The sequence below is a fragment of the Corvus kubaryi genome, unplaced genomic scaffold (genome assembly GCF_017639235.1).
Source record: "Corvus kubaryi isolate FWS band 111438036 unplaced genomic scaffold, C.kubaryi_AGA036_p1.0 37272, whole genome shotgun sequence".
Classification (NCBI taxonomy): Eukaryota; Metazoa; Chordata; class Aves; order Passeriformes; family Corvidae; genus Corvus; species Corvus kubaryi.
Window position 1 is genome coordinate 2,493,272 of NW_024581084.1, and position 27,160 is coordinate 2,520,431.

General features: G+C 52.3%; 1 protein-coding gene across 3 annotated transcripts in view; it reads right to left on the reverse strand.

Annotated features, from left to right (window-relative positions):
- RNF213 (ring finger protein 213) overlaps nucleotides 1-27,160 on the reverse strand; it is a 46,668-nt gene that overhangs the window by 7,692 nt on the left and 11,816 nt on the right. For all 3 annotated transcript variants that reach the window (XM_042025562.1, XM_042025561.1, XM_042025563.1), the window contains exons 14-51: nucleotides 26,752-26,850; nucleotides 25,916-26,038; nucleotides 25,381-25,561; nucleotides 24,661-24,834; nucleotides 24,238-24,396; nucleotides 23,321-23,943; nucleotides 22,875-23,040; nucleotides 22,085-22,302; nucleotides 21,443-21,583; nucleotides 21,147-21,308; nucleotides 19,580-20,720; nucleotides 18,931-19,124; nucleotides 18,423-18,575; nucleotides 14,171-17,761; nucleotides 13,836-13,972; nucleotides 13,460-13,555; nucleotides 12,906-13,024; nucleotides 12,237-12,359; nucleotides 11,557-11,633; nucleotides 10,659-10,806; nucleotides 10,209-10,344; nucleotides 9,623-9,811; nucleotides 9,047-9,186; nucleotides 8,071-8,225; nucleotides 7,520-7,732; nucleotides 6,955-7,136; nucleotides 6,105-6,225; nucleotides 5,894-5,994; nucleotides 5,453-5,632; nucleotides 4,957-5,120; nucleotides 4,759-4,861; nucleotides 3,983-4,097; nucleotides 2,972-3,179; nucleotides 2,124-2,314; nucleotides 1,690-1,818; nucleotides 1,352-1,462; nucleotides 869-1,111; nucleotides 152-233 (exon numbers count right to left, since the gene is read on the reverse strand). In XM_042025562.1, coding sequence (XP_041881496.1) covers nucleotides 152-233; nucleotides 869-1,111; nucleotides 1,352-1,462; nucleotides 1,690-1,818; nucleotides 2,124-2,314; nucleotides 2,972-3,179; nucleotides 3,983-4,097; nucleotides 4,759-4,861; nucleotides 4,957-5,120; nucleotides 5,453-5,632; nucleotides 5,894-5,994; nucleotides 6,105-6,225; nucleotides 6,955-7,136; nucleotides 7,520-7,732; nucleotides 8,071-8,225; nucleotides 9,047-9,186; nucleotides 9,623-9,811; nucleotides 10,209-10,344; nucleotides 10,659-10,806; nucleotides 11,557-11,633; nucleotides 12,237-12,359; nucleotides 12,906-13,024; nucleotides 13,460-13,555; nucleotides 13,836-13,972; nucleotides 14,171-17,761; nucleotides 18,423-18,575; nucleotides 18,931-19,124; nucleotides 19,580-20,720; nucleotides 21,147-21,308; nucleotides 21,443-21,583; nucleotides 22,085-22,302; nucleotides 22,875-23,040; nucleotides 23,321-23,943; nucleotides 24,238-24,396; nucleotides 24,661-24,834; nucleotides 25,381-25,561; nucleotides 25,916-26,038; nucleotides 26,752-26,850 — 10,588 coding nt within the window. The remainder of the gene's footprint in view (nucleotides 1-151; nucleotides 234-868; nucleotides 1,112-1,351; nucleotides 1,463-1,689; nucleotides 1,819-2,123; nucleotides 2,315-2,971; nucleotides 3,180-3,982; nucleotides 4,098-4,758; nucleotides 4,862-4,956; nucleotides 5,121-5,452; nucleotides 5,633-5,893; nucleotides 5,995-6,104; nucleotides 6,226-6,954; nucleotides 7,137-7,519; nucleotides 7,733-8,070; nucleotides 8,226-9,046; nucleotides 9,187-9,622; nucleotides 9,812-10,208; nucleotides 10,345-10,658; nucleotides 10,807-11,556; nucleotides 11,634-12,236; nucleotides 12,360-12,905; nucleotides 13,025-13,459; nucleotides 13,556-13,835; nucleotides 13,973-14,170; nucleotides 17,762-18,422; nucleotides 18,576-18,930; nucleotides 19,125-19,579; nucleotides 20,721-21,146; nucleotides 21,309-21,442; nucleotides 21,584-22,084; nucleotides 22,303-22,874; nucleotides 23,041-23,320; nucleotides 23,944-24,237; nucleotides 24,397-24,660; nucleotides 24,835-25,380; nucleotides 25,562-25,915; nucleotides 26,039-26,751; nucleotides 26,851-27,160) is intronic.

The following is a 27,160-nucleotide window of genomic DNA, read 5'->3' on the forward strand; positions in this document are numbered from 1 at the left end:
TCCTTTGGTGCATCACCCACACAAACTGTCACTACAAATCTGGATTTACCAATGATAACTTGTGCTGAGGAGTGTGTTTGTCCTCACATTTGGAACAGTTTCATTCTCCAAACCCAAGGAATCCCTTCCCCAGCCAGTCAGCAGCACTCACCATACCAGCGCAGAGCGGCCAGTCCCTCCCAGGCCCTCGCCTGAGCCATGATGTCCTCTGGCATTGTGGGCAGAAAAGAGTGCTGAGCAGGGAGAGGGGAAAACAGACACAAATCGATCTGTAAATCAGTTCTTTCCTGTAGCAGTCACTCACTGGTTCCCTGTTCACACTGGGGAACAGAGACATCTGAGAGCAGAGGTCAGGCAGGTGACGCAGATGCAGATTTTCAAATTCTACCTTTGAAAATCCACTCTTAGAACTGTCAATATTGTTGAGACTTGCATGTGCACTCTCCAGCCACGCTGCACTGCATTCCTGATGCAGCCTGGTGTGTGCCAGCATGTCTCCTTACACCTTGGGTAGCCAGGAGCAGCAGAGCAGCAGCTCCCTCCCCCCGACTCAGGAGCCAATGCTTTCTGAGCAGGCAGGTCAGCACAGTGAGACCTGCCAGCAGCTTTCAGCCTTGCTCAGCCAAATATCAGCAAAGGTATTTGCTTCACCCTGCTCAGGATGCAGAGGTACCTTGCAAAAATACCAGGCCAGAGCTTGTTGTTGTGCTAATTAACCCCAACAGCACTGAAATAATCACCCCCCAGTACTTCACAGCTCAAGCAGTGAGCTGGAGCATTGCTGTTGAGAAAGGTCCAGCAGAGGATCCAGCAGGCACAGGCAAGAACCAGGGATGTGCTGAACTGCACGTGAGCTCCGTGTCCTTACCTGCATGGTGTGTGGCTGGAAGGCCAGGTTCCTGAGGGGCTGCAGGACAGGGCTGTGCCCGCAGAGCAGCAGGGCAGCCACGTGCACAGCCATCTCCACCAGCACCCCGTGCTGGCTGCAGCCCCGCGGCTCCAGGGCCAGGCCGGGCAGGCCGTTCCTCACCAGGGCAACTGCAAAGAGCTGCAGCTCGGGGGAATTCAGCACTTGGGAGCTCTGGATGAACTGAGTCATCGCCTCTGTTTGCTGAAAGCACACATTTGAAAGAGCTAAAGCCAGCAGGACACTGCCCATCCAAGCGAAGAGCAGTGGCAGCTGCTTCCCACGCTGGGTTACCCCGCTTCGAAAACCTCCCCAGACTGCTCAGCTCGGGCCCAGCCCTGGCTGGGGAACAGCAGCAAAAGCTCCTCCACCACTGATTCAGATCCCCTTCATCCTCACCCATGAAGCAGGTTTGTCACAGGCTTCCAAAGGGGAGTGTCCTACCTGCTGCTTGGGATGAAGGCTTGGATCCCTGGCACCGTACAGGGCCGTGACCTCTCGGAAGATGGCCAGGAGCAGGTAGGCAGATTCTAGAGCTGGGGAGCTGCCGGAGGCCTGGAGAAGAACCAAGGATGTGGCAGGGGACAGGCCAGAGCTGTCCCAGCTACAGTGATAGAGTATGCAGGTGGGAAGGTAAAGAAAACGTGTGCTTGAGCACAAACCACAGTGACCTCCCAGCAAAGGCCCCAGGTGCCTCCATGGGAACAGACACTGCCCACAGGGACACCGAGCTGGAGCCATCCAAACCCCAGCAGGGGTCTGCAGGGAGGACTGGGCTGTACCTTCTCGGCCTCGAGCAGCCCCTGGGCCGTGCCCTCGATCATGGCTCGTCCCACGGCGTCGCGCAGGGCCCGGTACCGCTCCCCACACACCAGGTACCGGTCGATGTGGTTGGATTGGCTGTGCTGTACCTGCCAAGGGAACAGCCATGCAGAGCACTGGGGACAATAACCCAGCTGGAGGAGGCAGAAACTCCTCTTCCTCCCAAGCACTGGGGCATTTCAGCCTCCCCAGAGCACCAGCAGCAGACACGGCCACCCAAAGGTGCTGCTGGGAGGGACTCCATTCACCAGAAAGCCAGGACAAGTCACCTTCCCAACCACTGCCACTGTGGCCCGTCCCCCAGAGCCACGCAACAGTGGGAACACCCCAAAGCAGCACAAAGTGAAGACAAAGAGGAGACCAGAACCATCCCCAGGAGACGCCTCTTCTCTACCTGTTGCAGAATTTCTGCTGGGAACACCCAGCTGAACCGTGGCTCTGTGACCAACTTCTGAGCAAATTCCATCCCGTGCTGGCTGGCAATCCTCCTGACCAGGTACACACGGTGCCAGTCGTTCCTGGCAAGGCTGCAGAACTTCTCCACGTTCTTCAGGTAACGCTGCTTCTCCTTCATCTGCTCTGGCTCTGGAGGGGAAAAAAGAGGTTAAAAAAAAAGAGAGGCAAAAGCACATTCCACTTTGTAAAACTTCACTGTCTGCACCAGCTGTAGCACCAAGTCCTTTTATTAGTACTGTGTAATTACACAGGAGAACTTCAGAGCCCTCCCTTCCTCAAGTGTTGTCTGGAGCATTTCCTCAGCCAGATTTCAGACAATGATTCATTTCTTCAACAAGGAAGATATAAACTCTTTGATATAAACTCTTAATCCCTTCTAGCTGCGCAGAGCTCTCATTCATATAAAACAATAGGCCTTACAGCAGTCCTGAGACTGAAGCAGCATTTATGCTTTAAAGTTCAATTTAGTGGGCTCTAAATAAATCTCATTTTTAGCATCAGGAGGATAAAATAAATCTCCTTCCACAGGTGTAACTGCCATGCAGCTACACTGGGGTCACCAGCACAGCCTTGCTAGCAGTTACAGAGCCCTTCTAACACCTGGTACAGGGGACAGACACTGACTGACACCCCCAAGGAAAAAGGGACTTGCTGCTCTTGTTCTTGGCCACGCACCAAAACAGGTCCTAGCAGAGCACAGGGCACTGACCGTGTCCAGCCCAGCTGCCCTGCTGGCTTTGCCCTGCATCCAGCATTTCCACCTGGCAGCAGAACAATCCCACTTACTCGTGTGCTGCTGCAAGTCGAAGATCAGCTCTGCAGCTCTGCTCAGGTACAGGCGCACCGCGGCCACGGCCTGCAGGTATTCCACGGAGGATTCCTGAGGAGCCTCTCTGCTGCTCGCCGGGAGATAGTTCTCTGGAAATCTGTCCTCAGGCAGACTGTTTCTGTGCTCATATCCCAGGCTGTCCTCGGACTTTTCACACATGGAATCCTACAGAGAGGCCGGAACACCGGTGAGTGGCAGAGCCGCATCGCTGAGCCAGCCCCGCGTCCCCAGGGCACCCACCCTGCCACGAGCACAGCAAACCCCATCCCTGCAGCCTCCAGCCCACTGCTCCCCCTCACCCTAAACCTCTGCCATGTCACCAAACACCATTTATAGGATGTGCCCCAGCTGTCCCACATTCCCCAAGCTTGGCACTGAGCAAGAGCCATGAGCAGGCTGTGAATGACACACGTTCCATGTTCCAAGATGCCAAGCTCCACCTGTGTGTCCCTTAGCAAGAACACAAATGGGGATTTTAACTACAAAGTCACTTTAAAAAAAACTGTACGTAATGAAACCTCTCCCCTGCTGTCACATTTGTTTCAGGTTGTCCAAAGCCCTGAAAGTTATGCAAGGGGAGGAAAGGGAACAATCCAAAAGGCATAATAATTTAAGTTCTGCACAGTAATTTAAGTGTCTGTGGAGACAAGAAGGCAGTTCAGCAGTGGGCTACTGCAATGAGAAAGGCCCTGCCTGCTGCACTCCTGTGCCGGAATTTGAGTCTTAACACTCAGACACTCCAAGGGAAAGAATTTATGTAACGCTGCAGAGACACACAAACCTTTCCTTGAAAAGCAAGGCTCGTTCCCAAGAGCAGGTTCTGACCAGGTGATTTGATATCAACTCCTTTTGGGCTTTCTAGCTGAACAACTAGTTACGTACACAAGAAACATGCCTCATTTTAGGCAGAAGAATTTCTATTCTTCACTTTTTTTGCTCCTGCAACAGTTTCATGGCCCAGCTCTTACCTCCAAGCAGTTGACAAAAAGCAAGTAGAGCTCTTTTTTGTCATTTTTCTCTAGGAGCTCGTTGTGCTCCACCTGGGACAGGTAGCGCTGCACGTCATCTTTCACTTCATTGAAACTACAGGAGAGAGAGACACCCCCTTACACAGCTGCCATGCTGACAGGACTGCTCCTGCTCTAAATCACAGCAGAGCTACCAGAGACACGTGGGGTCACTCTGGATCCAGCTGCAGGATGGAAAAGCCGTTGTGCCATTTTTTGCAGGTGACATTTGGCTTCACAGCCTGAGCCAGGCTCAGTGAGCATTTCCAGGGCAAAAGGCATCTGATGTGTTTAAACAACTGATTTAGGAGGTGCTCACACCTGAGAAGGGGCTTTTGTGCCCTGCCTGCAAGGGGAGGTGGGAGAGCTGTGGGAATGGGAAGGTCTGTGGAGCAGACACAAGATCAGTCCTGATTAGATCTCCATGAATGAGGAGTTTTGCTTTGCTGACCTAGATCAGAGCAACCACTCAGCCACCTTCCAGCACCCAGGCATCCACCCTCAGCACGGGGTTAGTGAGGGACAGCCAGGTAAACCTTGCACAGGCTGCTCACACTGCGCCACAAGCTCCATGCAAGCCAGCCAAGCTGCATGACTAATGCAAAGGGATGAAATCCACCTGTAAGGATTCAAATTCAATGGTGCTCATAGAGGTGAGGAGAACAATCAGATCGGTTTGATGAGGAACAGAGCAGAACCAGGCCCTGGCCTAACCCCCCTCAGCTGTCTGTGCTCACCTGTACTTCAGGAGCAGCTTCAGCATCACAGAGCGGATGATGGGAGTTTCATCCACCTCATCATTAAACGGGGACAGGAATTTTGTGTAGACAGCACAGTGATCTGTGGAGATAAGGGAAGGACAGGTTTGGCAGGTGAGAGAAGGTGGTGACTGATTCAGCTCCATAGGACTGAGTGTCAGGGTGAAGAGAGCTCACCTGAATCTTTCACGAGGCTTCTGTGAACAAAGAGCAGATTCAGGAGCCTCTGGATCACCTCAGGGTCAGGGGGCTCATTGTCTTTGAAGCACATGGTGGTGACCACGTCTATGAAGAAGTTATTGCACCTCTGCCGGAACAGGGCGTTCTTTGCTATGGCAGCTCTGGGAAGGGCAAAAGCAAACACAGAACCACTTCAGCCACGGAGGAATCGAGCAAAAGTCACCAAAGGGAGATACTTTTCCACCTTCTCAATGAGATGATCCTTAAGGTTCCTTCCGACCCAAACCATTCTGTGATTTGCAGGTTTTTACAGAGGCCAAGGCAGCTTTCCCCTTCTTTTGAAACAACAGAACAGACAGGACCTGTTCAGTTCCAGAGGGACTGCAGCAGAGTTCCTTGCCACTCTGCTCGTGTCGACAACCTCAGAGCTGAGAATTTCCTCACAAACTCTCCCCAGCCAACGCTCCCACCTTGCAGAGGGTGGCTGGAGTACCTGAGCTCCTCCGAGACAGTTAACTCCACATCATCCACGGCAACCCTGCAGTAGGGACAGAGCATCTGTGCTGGCACCAGCCACAGGCTGATGCACTTGTGGCAGAACACGTGGTTGCAGGGCAGGCAGACAGGGTCCTTCGGCTCTCCCAGGCAGATGGGACACGGCTCCAGACCATGGCTGTAATCCAAAACCAGCAGTGAACACAGCTGCTTCCATGCTGCCTCCCCAAAAGCCTTGAACAAGATGTTCAGCTGCAGCTAGAGTGAGAGCAGACAATGCACGACAGGCTGGCTCACTGCTCAGCTCAGGGTGCAGAGTCAAAGGGGGTTACTGCTCTTCCTTTGGCTTTCACTCCAGCCCATGCAGCACTGCCAGAAGTGTGCTGGCAACACAGGCAATGTCCCTGCTGGCCCCTGCAGCCTGTCCCAGTGTCAGTACCTGTAGAGCCTGCTGCTGACCTCCTCCTTGCACTGGCACAGCACTGTCATCACTGCAACAAAGGTCGGATGAGACTTCATGTCTGAATCGTGCTGGAAACACTGCAGAGGGAAAGGACAAAGCCCAGTGACTCAGCTCTAACACCTGAGACCAAAACTCCCATGATCAGCAGAAGCAAAGAGGGAAGAGGCGAAATCACAGCTCTGCTCACCTTGGCAAGAAGCAAAGTGTATTTTCTCACTAAGCCCTCGAATTCTGGCATCACAGCGTGGATGCCAAGCAAGACGTGTTCCACGAAGAGTGCCATGGCAAACACCCGGCTCCAGCAGGCTCTGGGGAGGAAAGCAGGATTGCACCACCACAGGGGGAGCTGGGAGCAGGAATGGCACTGCAAACAGGGCAGTCACTGATCTCACTGCTGCTCATGCTCCCCTCCACAGCATTCCTGCACTTCTCACTTGCTTTGCCCTTTGGTTTTCCAAAGGGATTTTTGTCAAGGACAGAACAGATTCCAGCACTTAACCCAGAGGACACAGGGGCCTGGCCTGGAGGCAGCACTGCAGCAGAACCAGCACCACTGCACACACCTTCTCACACCTCTAACTTCTACATCAAAAAAGTAATTTAAAAAATACCAATCACAATTAGCTACACTTTCTTCAAGTAAACTAAACGAGGTCTGTGAGAAACTGGGGTAGCACTCTGGGCTTTCTTCCAAAACACAAGATGCAGTGAAACTCCCCATCTCCTGAGTCTTTATGCACAGAGGATGAAGTGGGGAGATGCTGCTGGTTAACAGGAACCTGAGGAGAGTTTTAAATAACCCCTGAACCCAGATGGAATGCACCAGATGATACTGCCAGATTTAGAGAGAGAATCTACAGGAGATGAGGGAGAAAAAATGCGGTTCTTGCTGCTTGGTATGTAATTGAGGCCAGCAGGAACCTGGAAAGGTTTGCAAAGCCTGAAAAAAGCAGCATCAGAACAGCTTCAGGCTGCTCCAATGCCCCAGTGAACTGCCAGGCAGAGGAGCAGGGCTGTGAGCAGAGCTTGGTACCTACTTGAGTTCCCTCAGCAGCTGATGGCACCGACTCGCCCTGCGCTGGGCACCCTCCTCTTTGCAAAGGAACTCAATGGGCATGTGAAGGTTCTTCACTCTCTGCAGCCAGAGCTCAGGGGAGGCTGTCTGCATCTGGCTCTCCAGCTCCTCAGCACACACCATTGCAGCCAGCACGTCCAGAACCTGCACACACACAGGGCCAAGGGTAACACAACAGTTGCATTTTGGAATTATTTATGGACCTTGGGCTCCCAGTCTGGTTTGCTGCAGCACATGTTCTACTGAATAGTGTCCTACTTGGTTATTTCAAGCTCTGCAGTTCTCATGTTCGTGGCTTGGCTTGCTAGCATGTCCTATTAACTACTGCAAAAGCAGGGCAAACTGTTTTAAAACCTGCTTGTAACAGTAACAGCACAGCAGATCATTCCCAGTTCTGGGGAACCTGAGCCTGTGCTTCCCCCTCTGCTGTCACTGAAATCCAAAGGAGACTGAACAGCAGCTAACTCAGTGCAGTCAGAGCTCCCTGCCAGGGCTGAGGAGCACAAAATGCCTGGGAGTGACTTTACCATCTCTGAGTGTGGAATTCTATATCCTTCCTGCCTCAGGAGGTAGCCAGTCACACTGGGGTGCACAGCCAGGATCCTGGAGAAGTTCTGCAGGCGGCTCTTGAACTGGTTGTATGCCAGGTGGGCCCAGGGCAGGGAGGGCACCAGCTCCTCTCTCCGGGGGGACTTTGCCACCCACTCCTCAATGCAGGACACAAAGGCCATGCGCAGACACTGCAGGGGTGGGAAATGGTGAAAACCAAAGGTGAGAAAGGACTTTCATAATTCATTTTGTACTGGAAATCCCGGCAAAATTCTCCCAAAGACAAGAATCACTTTCCTACAAAGACAGCCTTAAATATGTCAATTTAAGGTGCTGCTCTTCTGAGTAAGGTCTGAGTAACCCCAGCAGCCACTCTGTGCCCAGTGGTCTGCTCTGGCCTTCCCCTGCTGCTGGGCTGTCTCAGAGGGGCATTTTCCCCAAGGCAGGACTGATTCAGAAGGACACATTCACAGGCCTCGTACTCTTCTCCCCACCCTAAGGGTTTCCAGCTCCTGTTCTAGACACTGACCTGCAGCTCCTTCTGGGAGGACACACCGATGGTCAAGCCAATAAAGTCTGTGATGTAGCACTGGAAGAGCATCTGCCTTTCTTCCTCAGTCAGAGCAGAGATGAATTTTCCCAGGGCAGTTTTCTGGAAGTAATCCACAAACTTCTCAGCGTGGCCTGGAAAATGAGAATGCAGAGAGAAGCTGGATATTGGGAGGAAGCTGGCTTTGACACAGCATCTATCCTAGAGACACTGACACCTAATTAATCACTGAAGCATCCAGCACTCCCCTCATCCAGGGCAGTAAGGAGGGACTCAGGCCAGGCCTTGTCAGCCCAGCACCAGTGTCGTATTTCTGGAATCTCACCTTGTCATTAACTCTTGGAATCTCCACAGCATTTTGAATGCAAGGGCACAGAATAGGTGAGAAAGATGAATGGTGAGAAGCACAAAGAAAAGCTGCCTGCACAGAGCTCTGCTGGCTCACAGGAGCACAGAGGGACTGAAGGTGACTCCAGCTGTGGCTGTAGTTAAGGCAGACATAAAAGCCACACTAGTCGTAATCCACAGTCGAGAAAGGTAGAAAGGTTTTTTTTCTCTACTGCTACTCTTATACATCTTCACAATTGCTGTGGCCTATTGAGATTGGCTGCTCAGCAAACAATGACAAGGCTGTCTAACAAACAATGACCATTCAGGCAGTAAACAATCAGCTATACAAGCAAAAGTATAGTTGCTACATATTATCCACAAGTTCTCCCTTGTACGCTCTCAATGTCTCACAACAAGAACATCTTCTCTCATTGATTATCTTCTTGGCCTTCTCTGTGGGTTTTACTAAAGCTGCAGAATTTCACTGTAATATTCTCACAGGTAAATTCTGACTGGTTTCAGGTCTAATTCTGTGAGATTGTCAGTCCAGCTGTCAATCTCCTCATCCAGTGACAAACCAGAGCTCAAAGGGCAGTGGATAGAGATGCTCAAGCCAGGCTCTCACCTTCAGTGTTTTTGATGTACCGAGCCTCCAACCACATCTCTTCCAGGTACTCCTTTATCCTCCAGCTGAAGGGCATCTCATTCCCAACATCAGCAGATACCATCATGTTGTTCTGCACCAGGATTATCTCTGGCTGAGGGCTGGGGGTTTAAAAGCATTAATGCACCAGGCTTTTGTCTGGGAAGCACAGTTCAGACAACAGAGGCAAGAGGCTGCAGAAAGCAAACGAGCCCTAGAAGGGGAGGGAACTGCAGGACTCTGATACAGCTCACCCTGCCAGCTGTGGAGCCTTGGCCCTTCCCCAGGCAGCATTCCCTGGGCAGGCTGCGCTGGCAGGACACGGCTGCAGGGGCTGGGTAAGGAGGGGGAACATGCCAAGGGCCAGGGAGCAAAGCCCAGGAGCACTCGGGGCCACAGGCAGGAAGAACAGACTGAACTCAGTGAGCAGTGCCCTGCTCCCCTCGTGGAGCAGCCAACAAACAGAATCCCTCTGCCACAGGGGGTTAGAGCCAGTGCTGGGCTGCTCCCAGCGCTGCCAGCCCAGCCCAGCCCTCCTGCTGCTCCTCCCAGGCTCACCTGTTCTTCCCCACAGCGGCAGGGACACTCAGGAGTTTGGTGTCACTGAAGATGAACATCCACAGGTCTGTCACACACTTTGCTGCCGGCCTGGCCAGCAGCTCCAGGTTGCCATTCCTGTCTATGACAGCAATCAGGAGAGCCAGGAAGGGAGTGACCACCTTCTGGACTCGCTTCCACAGGGTGTTCCTTTGGGGAGAAAGACATGGAGAAACCTGTGAGCAATAACATCAGCAAAGCAGGAGGTGACTGTCCTGAATAACTGCTGACATTTGCATGTGATAGAATCCTAATCCTGCCTTTATGGGAAAAAAATACCACCAACAAAAACCCCCTGCACTTCTCTCACTCCTGGCTCACCTGTACTCCCACTCTTCCTTGTGCATTCCTGTCCCAGTACAGCCCCTTCAGCTCTAAGTCACCCTCTCCCCCAGGAGAGGCTAAAATTGCCTTCTGAGAGTTTCCAGCACAGACTGGAGACTGACACTGCAAATTCTCAGCTTACACAAAGCTGTTCTCTCTGCTGCACAGGTGTCACTTGCAGACTCTTTCTGGAAGGCTGCAGGTGACAAGGCTCTGTCCTCACCTGAAGGTACCTGCCTCCTGCAGAGCACTGAGGTTGGAAGCCTCCCGAAGCACCCAGTTTTTTGGGTGAAGAGAATTTTCTTCTTGCTTCTTCAACAGGCTGGAGAGACGAGCCTTGGTTATCTTCAGGAAAGAGACTACAAAACAACAGGGAACTTGTATTTTCTCTTCTATTAGCTTGGACCCAAATATGCCACCAAGCACAGCATTTGACAGTTGTTTCAATAATTGGCCGGCTGGGGAAAAAACCAGCCAGCATAGCCAGAGAAAAAGCCACCACTTGAACAGCAGGAAAAACCCCTACATCCATCAACAGACTGGAGCATGGACACACACTCCTGGGAGATGCCCCTTGTCTGCACCATAGCAAGGACCCTTGGGTCCCCAGTGACCTGACTGCCATGTTTTGGTGGTCCCCAGATGCCCAGGGACACTCCCTGCAGCCACACACCTTTCAGCTTATCCTCTTTGGAGAAAAGGCCAAGGAGAATCTCAATTCTCTTCCTGCTCCGACTCAGGTCTTCGTTCTGGTCCCGCAGCATCCCCACAGCACTCTGCACACAGGTCCTCAGCAGCACAGTGGTGTCCAGGATCTCACCCTGCCCAGGAAAACGAGGGCATTCCCCTTCAGAGTGCCCCTCCTGTCCCCAGCACACCCCTCTGGTAAGGGTCACAGTGCTCCCTCAAAAGGGCCTGTTGCCTGGCATCCCTGCTCCCGGCTCCCCTCATCTCAGGCTGCAACTCTCAAGAACACGATGCAACCTCCGTGGCCCTTTCAGACTAGCCTGAGACACAGCATTTGTACTGAGGTAAGATTCCTGCAGGGGAAAGATTCAGCACTTTGAGGAAAGAAGTGGAAATAATCACTGTGACCAGGGAAAATCTGCCCTTCCTGGGAAATGCTACATGTCCCTGGTCCTGGGCAGGTCCAGCTGAGGCTGTATGGGGCACACGAGGCAGTGTAAGTGTGGCTGCAGCACAGCGAAACCCTCAGACAGCTCCAGCACACACCTCAGAGCACACACAGCTGGAGTGAGGCTCAGGGCCACAGCTCCCACCTCCAGGGGGAGAAAGGCAACAGAAACTCTTAAACCTGATTTTTAAAAATCAGAAGAATGAAATGACTAAGGAACTATAGGGTCCTTAGAATGGTTTATTTCTTTAGTGATGCTGATTTTGACTGGGCAGTGGGGAGGAGGAATTTGTGTCTGATCAGTAACATTCGTGATGCAAATATTGCTGATAGGTTTCAAGTGAAGGGCGACACAAAAGGTGTGTTGCACCTATGGATGACAGAGCAGAGAGCCACAGTGACAGCTGAGAGGCAAACAAACGTATTCTGAACTGACCTCATGGTGCTCTGGCACTGGTGTTTCAACCTCCATCTCTTCCTGCTGTGCTTCTCCATTCACAGGCAGAGCTGCAGCTAAGGTGTAGAATTTTTATTAGAAAGCAGCAGTGCCCTCCTGCATCAGTCAGATGAGAGTTTATTTTAGCAACTGCATCCCAGAGCAGCAGAACATCTGTCAGAGATGACTGATGTCATTAGCACCTGCATGAGTAGCTGAGATTCACCTCTCAAGCACAGAGACAGCTGCTTGGGCTGTCAGGCTTCATGCAGCAAGAACTGGAAGAAATGTGACACTGAGCTAATGCCTTAAGTTCTCCCTGACTCCTGTCAGGCAGTGTGGTGAAAGGAAAAGGAGTAAGAAAAAGCTCAGGTGAAAGAAAGACCCTTGTCAGTGGTCTCTGCCATGCAGCATCTGCTGCCTCCTGTGCTGGGACAGAGCACTCAGGCTGCTGAGCAGTGCAAATGCCACATTTTTGTCAAAAGAAAAAGGGGAAAATACCAAATTAACTTTCTTGATGACCTAAAGTTGTCATAATGAATTAAATACAAGTTGGGAGCCATGTGGTGATCCCCCCAAAACCAGGTGCTGAGCAGGGGAAGTCATCAGATACATTGTGCCAGTTCCTGTAGTACCAACTCTGGGACCACAGCTCCCCTTTTCCCCAGCACACAACTCACCTTTGGTTCCACTTGGATCCTCAGAGAACACCTGGCTGATGGTGAGGTTCTGCAGGGCTGTCAAGTCAGAGATCATGTCCTTGGATCTGCGGAGGTCGTCTATGTGCACCGACTGCCACAGCCCTACAGGCAGAGAACAACAGGGAATCATTCCCAGCCTGCAGCTCATTCTTCCAGAAGAGCTTCCCCAGAATTACCTGCCAGCACCATAACCTGTGGGGTTTCATGCAGAGTCCACTAAATCCCACCTCTTGCTGTAGGAGGGGAAAGCACGATGCCCTCAGAACCCCCTGCCCTGCCTGACAGTCCCAAGGTTCTGAGGCTCTCAGAAGCCCCCAGGCCCAGAGGAACCTTGCTGCTGGGAGCAGAACACATCAGCACCTGCTGCAGAGCTGCTGGGGGACAACACAGCCATGGAGTTACCCTTGTGGCTGTGTGCTGCTCTCCAGCTGACTGGAGAGAGGACCTGTATGTCAGCAGGCAAGGCAAGGTGCTCTCACCCAGGACTGCCAGGTACTGATCCCCTGGGGAGTCCTGTGGGACAGGGAAGCAGCTCTGACAACCCACAGGACACATTGAGTCCAGATTTTCATTTAAAGGAAAGTGAGGAAGAGAAATGATTGCCTGAAGGCAGCTGAAGAGTGAGGAGGGGCAGATGGGCACACCCACCTCCATGGAATCCCACGTAGGATGTTCCTCCTTCCAGCCAGGAAAGCTTCATGATAAAGTAAACAAAGACAGAGACCTCTCCCAGGTCTACCTTGTTGATCTCATTAACAACAGTGTACCTGCAACAAAGAGAAAATGCTGCTGGCAGAGCAAAGGCAGACAGAGGTTCATGGCCACAGGTCCCTCCTCAAGAGAGAACACATTTCCTCTCCCAGAACAGACACAGGGGACTCCCACTCCTTCCTCCCAGCTGTGATGCCGAGCTGCCACCTGCAGCTGTGCCCTGAATTACCCCACGAGCCTCAGCTCTTCAGGAGTTCTCAGCCAGGGGCCAGAATTCACACTTCAAAGGGGATTATCTGCTCATTTGACCCAGCTTATCTTATTTTGACTTGGGTTATGGATTATGTGAAACACAATTAGTACATTTAGATTCATTCTGCTACAGAATAAAGGATTGCACATTCCTGAGTGTGAGATACCCAAACAGCACCAATAACCAAACACGGTGAGGAGCAGCCAGGCAGAACTGAACCACTCCACACCGCACTCACTTGGCTGAGGCGATGAGCTGGGCATCCTGAGAGCCATCTTCAAAGTCTGTCTGAATAATGAGGACTTTATTTCCTGAAGTGGTATCCAGGAAATCCCTGAAGAGTGAAAAGGAATTTAACAGAAGTCGCTAAGTGTAAAGACCAAACACTAAAGACCACAGAACCAGTCACTCCACATTAGCTGTAGCTGCTGCAGGAGGAAAGATAAAAACACCAAACCTCATCTCATGTGATGGAGCTGATAAAGTCTGTCCCGAGCCAGCCCACTGCCAGCACAGCCCCCTTTTCCATATGCGCCACTCCAAATGCTCTGCCCACACACCTTCCACGCAGCTGCCAGCCTATTCCAAGCAGGAAAACACAGGCCCAGACTCACCGGATGCCCTTCAGGAAGGAGTACTCTGTGTCAAACTGCTGCAGGAACAGAATCTGCGGCCTTTGGGCCCTGCCCTGCACCTCCCTCTCCAGGCAGGCAGCGTCGGCACTGGTGAGCAGCCGGGAGAAGGTGGTGACCTGAGGAAAAAGGGGCAGGAATATAGCACAGACCCACCTGTGCTCCCAGGGGCCGCCAGCCTGCTGCAGAGCTGGACTGCCCCCACCTCTGCACACCCGGGCACCGTGGTGCACGCAGGCGTTGCCATCCTGCAGCCCTGGCAGCAGGAACACAGAGCTGGGCGCAGCTCAGGAGGCTTTGGAGGAGCCCGGGCTCACCTCGGTGAAGGCCGTCTGGGGCCCGGCCCCCGCGTGCACGTGGGCGCGGAGGAAGTCCGCGAAGGACGTGTGCTGCTGCTGCCTGAAGTAGGTGTGGGCCAGGGAGTCTGCCGTGAACACCCCCACGGAGTTGCAGAGGCGGATGACGGCGTCGGGGGTGGCACAGTTGAGCAGGGCCAGCCGCGCCTCCTCCTTGACGCGGGGCAGGAGCTCGGCGGGGCCGCAGGCCGGGCGCAGGCGCTGCGTGCCCTGCAGCACCAGCGAGGCGCAGGTGTTGGCGTGGTAGCCCACGAACACGTCCGCAGGCCTGTACTGCTGCTGGCTGATGAAGTGCTCCTCCGTATTGACCGTCGTGAACTCCTGCACCCACTGCTGCAGCTCCTGCACGGCTTCCCTCTGCCCCTTGTCCAGCATGGTGCTGATGTCCAGGTAGTGCTTCTCCAGCCGGTTGATCAGGGGGATGGGGAAGTGCTTGTACACCACCTCCTTCTCCTCAATGACGATCAGGCGGAACTTGGGGTGCACCCGGCACTTCACCCGGTGGGTGCCCAGCCCCAAATCCACGTACTTCTGCCCAGCCAGGTACACGTAGTACTGGTTGAGGGCATCGTAGAGGCTCTCATAGAGGTTCTGCAAGTTGAGGAGCACAACCATCTGGCCAGTTTCCATGCAGACCTTCACTCGGTTGATGTTCCTGCATATCTGGGTATATTCTTGGTCCTTAGGAAAACTGGAGCCAAAGATAATTTCTGGCTGCTGTCGGGCAGTGAAGAAAGCCTGCTGGAGGATCTGCAGCGCCGCGTAGTTCTCAGTCAACACAAGCAGGTATCTGCAGTCCCCGTCCTCAGCACTGCTGTAAATGTTCTGTCGGATCAGCTCAATCCTACTGATATCATGAGCATGTATCTCTCCTTTTTCTAGCAACTTGGAGGTGAATATTTCCAAGGCATTGACATCATCCTTGCCACCGAAGTTACGGAGAACCACTGCGGCGATGTCCTGAGGTGTGGGCTCACTTTTGGAGCTCTTAGCTAAGGCAAAAAACATCTTTATGAGGCTGTAGTAGTCACGCAGGCCAAAGAACTCCCTGTCTTGGGCCTTGCAAATATTTTCATACGCATCTGCAAAGTGATGGAAATACTGCTCGACCTTCTGCAAAGCCCCTCGTGCTGAGCAGCAAATGCCCTTTGCACTCTCGATGAGCTCCTCTCTGCTGGGGTCCCCACGAGACACAAAGATGCCTCGGTTCATCTTAGCAGGGTCCAAAGCCCAGTTGGAAATCCCGATGAAGCCAACCTTTTTGTGAGGAAGAGGGACGTCATCTATGCAGCCATCCTCCAAAAGTGGATGCAAAGTCTTCAAGGGCATTTTGGGAGAGTCTTCTGCCAGCCCAATCTCATCCAAAACCACCACTGATACATACTCCTCCAAGTTCTTCCCTTCCTGGAACCGAGCACAGTGCTTGAAAGTGCCTATGATTCCCTCTGGAGTGGAGAGAGGGCTGCACTGAAAAGACACGAGATGGATCTGCTTCAGGTCCTTGAACAGATCAGAATGAGCTGCTTGGCCCTGCATAGCATCAGCCACGATGGTTTTCGCCAGGGATTTGGAGCTCCCAGGCTTCCCGACAAGAAAAAGAGGGATTTTCAGCTCAATACAGATGACCATCATGAAGACATTTTCCTTCAAGGCCAAGTTCCTTGCGATGGTATCCCGGAGCGGCACCCCACTCAGGAATAAGTCCTGCATCAGGGAGATTTCTTCCAAAATCTTTTTCTGGGTATCGTAAGGCTTTGGGAGGACCTGGCTGATGGCATTCCTGTACGGCTCCTTCCTTTCCAGGGATGCGTGGTAGCAGACCCCAACCGCCAGCACCAAGGACCAGATAACGCTGTTTCTGTCGCCGCTGCCCTTGGGAGCTTTCCTCTCGGCCAGGTACTTCTCCAGCTCCCTCAGCAGCAGCTGGCTGTGCCTGTAAAACCACTTGAACACCTCCATGCAGCGCTCCACGTCCCGCAGGCTGACGAAGCTGCACTCGTCGTCCCTCCGCCTCATGTACTGCTGGGAAGCAAAGAGCACCTCTGTGACCGTCCCCACCTCGTCCCTGGCCATGGGCAGCTGCTCCGCCACACGCTGCACGATCTGCTGGATGTACATCTTCTCCGTGTGGTTGTTGAGCTGCCCAAAATCCCACACCAGCGGGATCATGCTGGGCGGGAGCGCGTGCACCCGGTACACGAGCTGTCTCAGCGGGATAGATCCCAGCTTCTCCCTGGTGTCATCGGCTTTGACCCGGTAGCCCAGCCCAGCCAGCTCCAGGCGCTGGATCATCCTGTCCGTGTGCTTCCGGTAGGGGTTGCAGGCTGCGATGATCCGCAGGCCAGAGCCAGAGGCCAAAGGCTTCCCCTGCACCGTGCGGTCACACAGAACCTCCTTGATGCTGCTCACGGCCTCCGTCGTGTTGGCTTCATCGAAAAAGAGGACGGTGTCCAACCCGTGCTGCTCCTTGTTGGATTTAGCCAGGGCTTCTGCTTCTCTGATCCTGGCATAGATCATCTCTGCAGTGGTACCTCCATGGACCTTGACAAGCTTCATGTTCTCCACCTCTACAAAGCTTCTGCGTAACTGACACAGGAACTTCACCAGCCTGGTTTTCCCACAGCCTGTTTCTCCCATGATGACGACGGGGATGTTGCACCGGAATCGCATCTCGATAGCCAGGATTTTCAGCACGTTGTCTGTGGTGAGCTCGTACGTCTCGTCGGGGTCAAACACCCAGGGGATCCCCAGCACCATGCAGAGCCTCTCGAGCTTCTCCTCGCGGGGCAGCTCGTCGAAGGGCACGTTGAAGGGAACCCTCTGCAGTACCAAGCCGCGGTACAGCTGGGCAGTCATGATGTCCCGCTTGATGACTTTGCCGTTCAGAGGATTGATGGCATCAATGCGATTCCCGTTCTGCTGGAAATGGAAACCAATGAATGTCATGGACACACGATCCTCATTGAAAAACAAATAGGGATGAGGCTCCGACTCCCACTTCTTCCGGATGCGGAAAGGAAGCAGATCTTCCTCCGCGACGTTCTCCAGGTGGGAGGATTGTCTTCCTGAACTCTGGTCAGAAATGTTCAGGGAGGGCGTCGCAAAATCCCGTGCCATTAAAATCATGAAGCTAACCACAAAGTTCTTGAAACCTTTCAAAGTGTCCTGGACAAAGTTAGGGTTGCAAAAGACAGAAGCTTCACAGTCTCTCAACTGAATGTTGAGAAACCAGGTGAAGTTGCGGAGCTCTGCCCAGGAGGGATCCACGACCCCGCAGTGCAGGAGGAAGAGCTGCAGGCATTCTGCAGGGCTGCCTTCCACCGAGAGCGCCTCGTACTGGAACATGTCCAGGTCACACCCCTGGTCAAACCTCTTCAGGTACTGGAAGGGTCTCTGGAAAGCCTCGCTGCAAAATTCCTCCTTGTCCATTCCTGGGTCCGAAACATCCCCAGAACGGTTCCCAAGTGTCTCCATTTCTAGCACTTCTTTGGGAGACTTGCATGTTATTTTAGGGAACACGTCCAAGAAGTGACACTTCTGGCTTGCTGACATCTGGAGAAGAAAAAAGAAAAAGTCATCACAGAGCTGTAGCCTTGATCTTCATTAGTTTAGTTAATCTGTTCTTAACAGTCTCCTTGCCTAAAACCACAGGCCTGAGGAACAGGAACCAGCCTTTTCCCCTGTGCATCCCTTCTTCCACTTGAAGTGCACCAGTGAATCCTATTCCCTCCTACATTTTCCTTCATGGAATATGAGTCTGGCATCACCTCCAGCCCCTTCTCAGGGCTGCTTCAAAGAAAACGAAACCCAATAAACTGTTATTTATGCCAGTCACTTCGGTTCTTACAGCCGCATATAAACATTCCCCTACTTTAAAGCATGCAAATTAGCATGAGGGAGATTAGATTTTGCATTTTTATGTTTCCTATAAATGCTACAGTGGGGGCAGTGAGGCTTGGACTAACAGGCCGTCAGAAATCACCAACCCAAGGAAACCGGACAGGCCTAATTTGCTCTCTGGTGTCAATGTCACTTTGTACAAGAGCAGGGACACCAGCTGTTCTGGGATACAGCACACCCCAAGTGAAACAGGGAACTCCTGTGCTGTGTTTACAGTCACAGGCCCTACAACTCACCACAGCTCATGTACAAAGTGCACACGTGTGCAAAGTGACTGAGAAATTCCCAGAAAAGGAGCACTGCTGGTACGTACAGGTCTGGCTGCTTTCTTTGGCACTGGGGACTCCTCCAGGATTTCAATGATGTACAGATGGCACTTCTGCCGTAGCCACATATTGCCATTACTATCTCTCAGGTACTGCAAAACCAGCAGCTTGAAGAGAAACTCTGGAATTCCACGCTGCACCTGTCACAAGAAGAGATACAGAAGCATTTCCTCTTTATTTACCCATCACAACTTCACAGAATCACAGAACAGTTGAGGGTGGGAAGGCTCTCTGTTCAAAGCAGGCCGATGTAGAACAGGCTGCCCAGGGCCACAGTCAGGTTTTTAATGTCTCCAAGGTTAGAGACTCTACAGCTTCTCTGGGCAACTGTTCCAGAGTTCAATTACCTTGATGGTATTTGCGTTACTTACACAATAATTAGAAAACACATGATAGGGAAATGGCTAATCGAGAAACAAGAACTTTAAAGAAAGCTCCTGCAAGGATCCACACAGGACTTGTACGACAAGGCAGCTCTGGGAGGGATGTACTTACTGAGGAGGTGATATCGAAATGGAATATCATGGGCTTTGTCTGGTGTTCTCTCTTCAGAAAAGGCAGGAGGGATTTTAGCACTTTATCTTCATCCACTTCTGGTTCAATTAGTCTGATAGTTTTCAGAAGTTCTGTACAGTCAGGCTGCTCTTCTTGCAGTCTCTCATGCAGCCTCTTCACACACAGAGATTTCCCTGTTATAAAAACCACCACAAGAATTAAAGCCATCAATATCACATACATCATATTAAGACCATAATAGACAGAAGGAAATAAAATGTTTAAGTATCCCATGCCCTGAAATCCCTGAAGCTTCCTAAAAGGCATTCCAGAAGGAAGTGTAAATCCGGTTTGAGCAGCTGGAGTCTGGAATCCAAGACACTGCTCTTGTTACCCATATGGTTTGTTTTCCTTCCACTGCCTGAGAGAAGCTTTACTCTTTAATAGGACTTGAATCTATTCTATTTAATGCTGGTTTCTAAAGTCAAACCAGGGGACAAGGTGACTTCCAGCTTTCACCTCACTGCACTGACCAGTCTGAATCGCTCTTTTTGACCAAGATACTTAAATCTTGGACACAGAACCTGGCAAGGTGAACCCCATTCGGGTTTTGAACTCAGCAGAGCCCACTCTGCATGTGCCACCTTACCCATGCCGGCTCTTTTGGACGACACCATCCCAACACACATGTGCTCCTTGAACACGGACGCAGCAGAGTTGGAGGGCTGAGCGACTCGGAAGTGGCGCTGCAGGTACTGCTGGATCTCTGCTCGTGACCTCTGGGGAGTCATGTGCACTTTGTAGTGGCTGAAGGCAGAGGGGAGGTAGCTGTTGTCCCGCTCGCAGTTGCACAGGATGATGAGGCGGTAGGAGTTGTTGTAGCGCTGCAGGTGCTGGAACAGCTCCTCTGCCCTGCAGCTGACGTCGTAGCTCAGCTCATCCGCGTAGAGCATGGTGTAAATCTTCTCCCCTCCGTGGCAGGGAATGAGGCACCTCCGCAGGAACAGCCCCACCTGCTCAGCACTGGTCTGGGGCGTGCACAGCAGAACCTCATCGAAGGTGGGAAGGGGCTGCTCGGGGCTGTTCATGTAAATGGCCAGGGCAGAGCTGAGCACCTCAGAGTGAGGGCAGGTGATGAGGTTGGGCTGGCCCACACAGAGCAGGTCCTGGGGGAAATCTCTGGTGATACATTCCCTGCCCCTGCTGGCCAGGTTCTTCAGCCACACGCCCAGTGTGTCAATGTCCAGGCAGTTGGGGAGGAAGGAGCCCATGTTGCTCATGTAGCACTCCCAGATGGACTCCAGCCGGGCACTGAGGTCCTTCTCGCCATCCAGCAGCACTTGGAAGTCAGAAACAGCCTTCCCTGAGCTGGGAGGCCCCTGGCTCCCGAGGGCTCCGAGGACGTCCTGCTCGGTGCAGTCGCGGTTCAGGAAGGAGAGCATCATGAGGGCAGCCTGGCTGGGCGTGCCCCGCCCCAGCTCCGAGCACAGGTACACCAGCTGCTCCGCACTGTAGTAGTTCAGGTAGAAATGCTCAAATCGCTTTGTGTACATGAAGTTTTTCCAGCTCTCCAGGAAACTCTCCATGGTCTTGCAGAGGGCTGGGAGCACAGCTGCCATATCCCCTTGCCCTTCCAGCACTGGGATGGGGCCCAGGGAGAAGTCTATAAGAACACAGGATTCTCTTTCAGGTGAACAATACACCTGGGCAAGCCAGGAGCGGAAAAGCATGTTCCCAGCTGAGTAAAGGTCTATAAAGGCCTGGGCAAGTCTCTGAACATTCGAAAAGACCTGTGTGAGGACAGAGGAGAGAGAAACAAAGCTGGTTTACAAGTTTCAGCCATGAAACCACTGGAAAGCCATTCACTGAAGAGGAAGTCTTTGGTCCCAAGGTGTGTCAGGCTTTGTACGGCAACCACAGGCTCTCTGTGACTTTCTAACAGCAGCATCCCCAGGAAACCAGTAAGGAACTCCCAGCTTGCTACAAAAGTACAGTAATGCTGCCAGCCAGGACAATCAGAGGATAAGGCCACCAGTCCACTGTTCTGCCTCCAGCTTAGTTCTACCCTAACAAGGAACCAAAGGCAGGAACACCCATGTGCCTGTGACCACCACCCCCAGCAACTCCACTGTCAACCACAGCCTTAACAGCTGACACTCAAGGGCAAATCCAGTCCTAACCCCAACACCAGTAACCCACTGGGTTTGGAATCTGACCTCAGAGAACCTCTCCACCACCAGGCCTTGCTCTCCCTTGGCTGACATGAGCATCAGTTTGTTCTGCAGCTCGCGGAGCTCCGCCAGCGAGTACTTCCAGGAGGCCTCGGCATCCCCCGAGCTCCCCGGGAGGGTGAAGCGCAGGACACTGTCCAAGGAGACCTGCCAGAGCAGAAGTTGTCAGCGTGGCTGGGGCTGAGGCTCTGCCCAAGGCCAGGGGAACACTGGGGCAGCAGCCCCCAGGAAGGAGGGGCAGTGGGAGCCTCCCTGGCCGGTTCCAAGCTGAGTGACCTCACCTTCTGGCCATCAGCTGGTGCTCTCAGCACATAGACCCCTCTGCTGTTGATGGCAGCTGCCAGGGACAGCGAGGACAGCTCCACGGAGCCATGGCTCTCCTTCACTGTCTTCAGCCACTCCAGGTGCTGAGCCGAGGCACGCTGTGGGGAGAGGAGACACAGCCCTGCCCTGACTGCTCTGAAATCCAAGACCTCTGGGCTTACACCTGATCAGGACAAACAGCTTGGGCTGGCACAAGAGTTTCACGATGGGGGAGGAAGAAATGAATGAGTACTGGCTTCAGCCTGCTCTTTCTGCACAGCTCTTCCTTACCCACTCCATGGGAGGCTGAACAGAGTCCACAGCGCTACAGAAACAGGCCCTGCTGCAAAAGGGTAAGAGTTCCCAGCCACCCACCTCTACACCACATCAGGCTGGAAAGTTTCAGCAGTGCCCTGGAGAAACCTGTGCTACACCAGTTACAGCTGCTGCAGTGAATTATTGTGCCACAGAAACATCAGAAGATGTTTTTCCTTCCAATAACAAGAGCTGCAGTGATGTCCCCACACAGGTGCCATTTGCCCAGTGCAGTCCAACTTCCAGCCACTCCCGGAAGGCAGAAATGCAGGAGGATGCAGAGGCCCTCCTCCAGCAGAACTCACCAGTTTCTCGGGGAGGGCCTCGTCGCTGTCCAGGGCTCGCCACAGCTTCTGCAAGCAGCGCATGAAGTCCTCAAAGCCCGAGTCCTGGCGGAGCTCGTAGAGCAGGGAGGAGTAGCCGTGCACAGTGCCATGGAAACACGCCACACGGTCCACGTCCATGTCGTTCTCCCCCGCTGAGATGGACGCCAGGTCAACGAACACCTTCAGCTCATTTATATCTGAAATGAGGCAAATGCAGCAGGGAACAACAAATGAGGCAGCTTGGGTACCACCCCTCATCACCACCTTCCACAGGAAATGCAGAAGAATGCTTTGAACAGCAGCTCCTGTGCAACTGCCTTCCCCCCATCAGCTTTCCCAGGTCATCCATCCATCCATCCATGGACCCCTTGGGCTCTGGTGTCCCCCACAGGCCCCCGGATCCCCAGCCAGGATGGGAGCAGTGCCTGCGGGTGTCTGTGTAGGTCACACAGCTCAGCTGGCAGGCACACAATTCCATCCTCTGAAACAGCTGGCCTGAACTGAGCAGCAGCAGCTACTAAAGCTCTCCAGGCCCAGCCCAGCTCCCAGCAGGGTGGTCACTGTGTGCTGCAGCGGCCTACAGTGCATGGGCACACTTAAAGGGTCTTCACAGCACGTTCCACACCAAAACCCATCAGAGATCTAACTATCAACACCAGAAGCTGCAAAGGCACAAAGCAGATGGGTCAGGGATTCAGTGCTCCTCCTGCCCCCACACAAGCTGCCATCCCTTCTAGTACTGTCTAACTTCTGGATGAGCAGCACACACCTTTCAGTGCTTCTCTGACCCAGCAGACAAACTCCTTCTGCTGGGCCAGCTCCCTCAGACAGCCCCGGCGGGGCACGGTGATCCCCTGCAGCAGCTTCTTGGCTTGCACGAGCTCAGGACTGATGGAATCCAGCTTCTGTGTCTTGTAGGATTCAAGCTTCTCTGTCTGGAAAACAAGTGGTGCAAACACACACTGAGTCTGGAATTGGGAAATGCCACTGGTTCTGCACCAGGGAAAGCCCTCTGCAAAACCACACTCTCACAGAGCAGTATCCTCATCTCTCTTCAAGGAATGACGACACAAAAGCACTTTGAACACCTGATTTTTACCTCAAATAAGCATTTTGGGACAAGGAACGGCTCTTGACAGACTGGGATAGACTTGTGGGAAGATTCAAATTTAGCCACCACCCTGACAGTACAGAGCCAAAGTCAGAGATACTTACTATATGCAACAAGTTTTCCAGGATACTGAAGTCACCGGAGAGGCCTAAACTCTCCTTGACATGGGCAATGATCTTGGCAGCATCAAAGGTTAAATGCATTTCATGGTACTGCTGGATCTGCTGGACTCGCTGGTCAACCCAGTCTCTGTCTTCTTCAGGCCAAAGCCCACAGATGGTGTTCAGCTCCGCTCTGAGATCTTTAGGATGATTTGTGAATTCACGGAAAATCCTATCAACTGCAGAAAGTGTGAGACTTCCTGATCTGAGATCGTCATACAGCATTGTATAGTTGTCAAAGCAAGGGCGGATCACGCTGCTCAAAACATCATCAAGGTCCAACTCAGGAACATTCTCCTCCTCCTCCTCCTCCTCCTCCTCCTCTTCCTCCTCCTCCTCCGGAGAGTCACACACATACTCCTCTCCTGCCTTCTGTGCTGCTTCTTCCCAGAACTGCTGGAAGACCACGCTGTCCTTAAAAGAGTGGATTTTGTGGACAAATTCTTTCAGCTCTGGCCTCAGGCTGTAGAAGGTCTGCAGGGGTTTCTTTCCCACACTCACAACTTGATTCAGTCTTTTTGAGCCAAGATCTTCCAAGTGTTGAAATTCCACTTCACCTACATCCACTGTAAAACAGAGACAGGTCAGAGGGAGATCAGGTGGTACAGCCTAGCCCCAGATCACTTCATCCCATCCCCCAAGCCACACCAAAATCCTATCAGGCAGGTGGACCCCTGTGAGTGTCATTTGATGCACAAGCACTCACTTGATCCCCCCCAGTGCTCTAGGTTTACTTCTCCCACCCCTCCTCACCCTCACTGTGGGGCTTAGAATCAAACCTGTTCCAAAGCCAAGAGATTTTCAAGGAAAATGCTGTTTTCTGGAGCTGCCACTTTCAGACTGCTCCCCCAGGACTCTACCTTTCACAGACTTCTGCACCTTCCTGCACATGCTCAAGAAGGTTCCTATTGCTTTTTTCTCTCTTCTGAGCAGCATGACTTCTTCGTGCCTCAACTCCAGCAGCTCTTCCAGGCTTCTCTGGAGCAGTACCTTTTCCTCACCCAGCCGCTGGTGGTGCTCTGAAAGAAAACTCACCTGTAGGCACAGAGCAGACACTTCCCACCCCCTGCACCCCAACTCAGGTTGGGAATTGCAGAGTCACGAACCCCACAGCGACAACACAAACTGGAGCTGGGAGCTCCCTGCCCAGGCTAAGGGGCAGCACTGCAAACTCCTGGAGCATCTCCTGAGCATTCCTAATCCCTGCAGCACCAGCAGAGCAGGCCAGCATCACTACAATGATGCTCTAAGCCAACCATGCCCCTTTTGAACTCATCTCTTACTTGTGTCCCAAATGCAGATGAACTGCTTCTTATGCTGGAAAACCTCTTCCAGATGTTTCACAAGGATGTAGCCTTTGTGGATGTCATCGGTGACACTCGTAAGCACAGAGTCTGCTATGGCCATGACATCCTTTGCTTCATCTGTCAGTTTGTCTAGGAGGTTTCTGTTTGTTCCTGTTCCAGAAACAAAGCATGTCAAACCGAGATCAGCCCTGTTTCCCAAAAACAGGCAGAAATCAGGAACTGGCACAGAGTCCTTCCATTTCCTACTGGATCCCTATCCAAGAGCCTGTGGGCTCACCACACCACCCTCCAACCCCTCACGTCTTTCTGAACAAAACCAGGATCTCAGGACAGGAATTTGGAAACTTTCCATGGAAAGCCCAGACCCAAACCCTGTGGAGCAAACAAAAGCCATTTGGATCCATTCACATGGCCAACTCTCTGGCATTTTTGTGTGGCAATAACTTGTGAGAACTTCCCAGAGAAAAAAGTTATGGTCTACAGATCCTGAGGAAGCTGCAGCAGATTAGCCCAAGAGGAATAGTGGCTCCCTCTTTCTTGGCCTTCCCTCTCCAAACCCAAGCTGAATACTCCAAGCATTGAGATGAGGACTAAAACAAGAGCAGGACAATTTCTCTGTTTGCTGCTCTGCACAGTGACAGCAGTAAGGCAGAGAAAAGCTTCTCAGGGCCTCCTAAAACCCAACTGCACACCTACCATTAAAGCTGAAGATACGTTTGACGTCAGGCCACGTGAGCAGGTGGTGCAGAACCTGATCAAAATCCCCCTCAGACTGCCCACCCCTGATGGGCCACGACTTCACAATGACGGCTGACACGAGCTGGCTGAACTGGCCCATGTTGTAGGCAGAAATCATCTCCAGGAGATTGTTCTGCATCTGCCAGGGCACACAGAGAGGGCAGGGATGTGTCAGGCTTTTAGATCCCACTGTGTCTGTGTCTCAAAACTGGCACTGACGTCAAGGAGTCACCTCCAGTGCTGAGATGTGTTCCAAAAAAGCCCTATGACACAACTGACACCAGAGGTCATGGTGGAAACACGTTACAAATATTCCTCATGGACCTCATTTTCTGATTTCTTGTTGATAGTTTTTGTTGTTGGTATAACAAACAATCCACAGCAACTCAAGCAACATCCAACGCCCCTTCCACCACAAGGCACATCCCTGTGCTATGCAACAGAAATTCCACTTCTCCTTCTCCTCCCTCCCCCAGCAGGGCAAACACAATACCTGGCAAGCTGCAGTGACAGCCTCTATGGCACAGTTCTGGAAGCACCGGCTGATGGAAGAGTCCACCTGTGCGATTTGGGAGTGCTGACAACAGTACACCAAGATTTGGTTCACTGGAGGCTCCTAAAGGGCAAAAGGGAGATTTCTTATCAACTCAGTTTCCAAAGTCTTTCTCCTGACAGCATCAGGGAGTGCTGCTATCAAGAAAATAAAAGGAACCTGAGCATCAGCCCATTTCTGAGGGTCTGGGAGATGAAACAAATAAATGCTTAAAAAATATTTTAATGATTTCCATTTAAAGTGTGTGTGATTACTTAATATCTACCTCTCCAAGCCAAGCTTACAGCAGAAAATATTTGTTTCCTGATTTCACCATGAAAATCGATGGCTTAATTAAATTTGTAACTGCTGTAGAAAGGAGATGAGGAGACATACAGGGTCAGTTTGGAAGGGACTTGCACATGTGGGTATGCATTTGGGAGCCTGAACAGCACCATTTCTGCACAATGAATGAAAAGAGAAGCACCACCTTGGCTTCTCTGAGCCCTTGGGTGCTTACTTTGCACTTGCTGGTTCTTAAAACTACAAAGGTGACAATTGCTCAGAACGTGCCATTTCCTCTGAAGCACCAGGACCTGCAGCCAGGCCACTGACACAATGACGGTGTGGGACACTGTCATGGCCAATTTTTGAGCCTCCAGAACCTGGTTTATAACAGCAATGGCAATTGTTAGGACCAAAGCCACCGTGTTTCCATGTGCTCCTTCTCCAAGGACAGCACAAGCCACTCCATCTGCTCTGAACCACCAGCCAGGACTGCCTGGGGTCTCCTCTACCTGCTGGATTCTTCTCTTCAGATCTGCAAGTAGAGTGCTCCTCCACGTCTGGGTGAACTGCTTGTCTGGAAAGCTGATAGTCACAAACTTATTCCAGGCCTGCAGGGGAGAAGCAAACAAACCCAAACCAATGAGTGCTGAGATTTAATAGAGAAGGAAACGAAAAGAACAATGTAGAAGAGATGCCCCACACGCCTCAGACAGTCTGCAGTCCTTCCAGATGTTTCCATCCCGAGGAAAAGGAACATTCCCAGGGCTGAAAAAAGCAGCTTTTAAGCCCAAGCAGTGTGTAAATGTCTCAGCTACTGAAGGAGACGTTTGGATGAGCCACTTCCACCCTGGTGCTGGGAGCTGTCCCAGGGAGGGCTGGGAGCAGCAGCTCAGGCTGGCAGGGGCTGCTCTGAGCTTT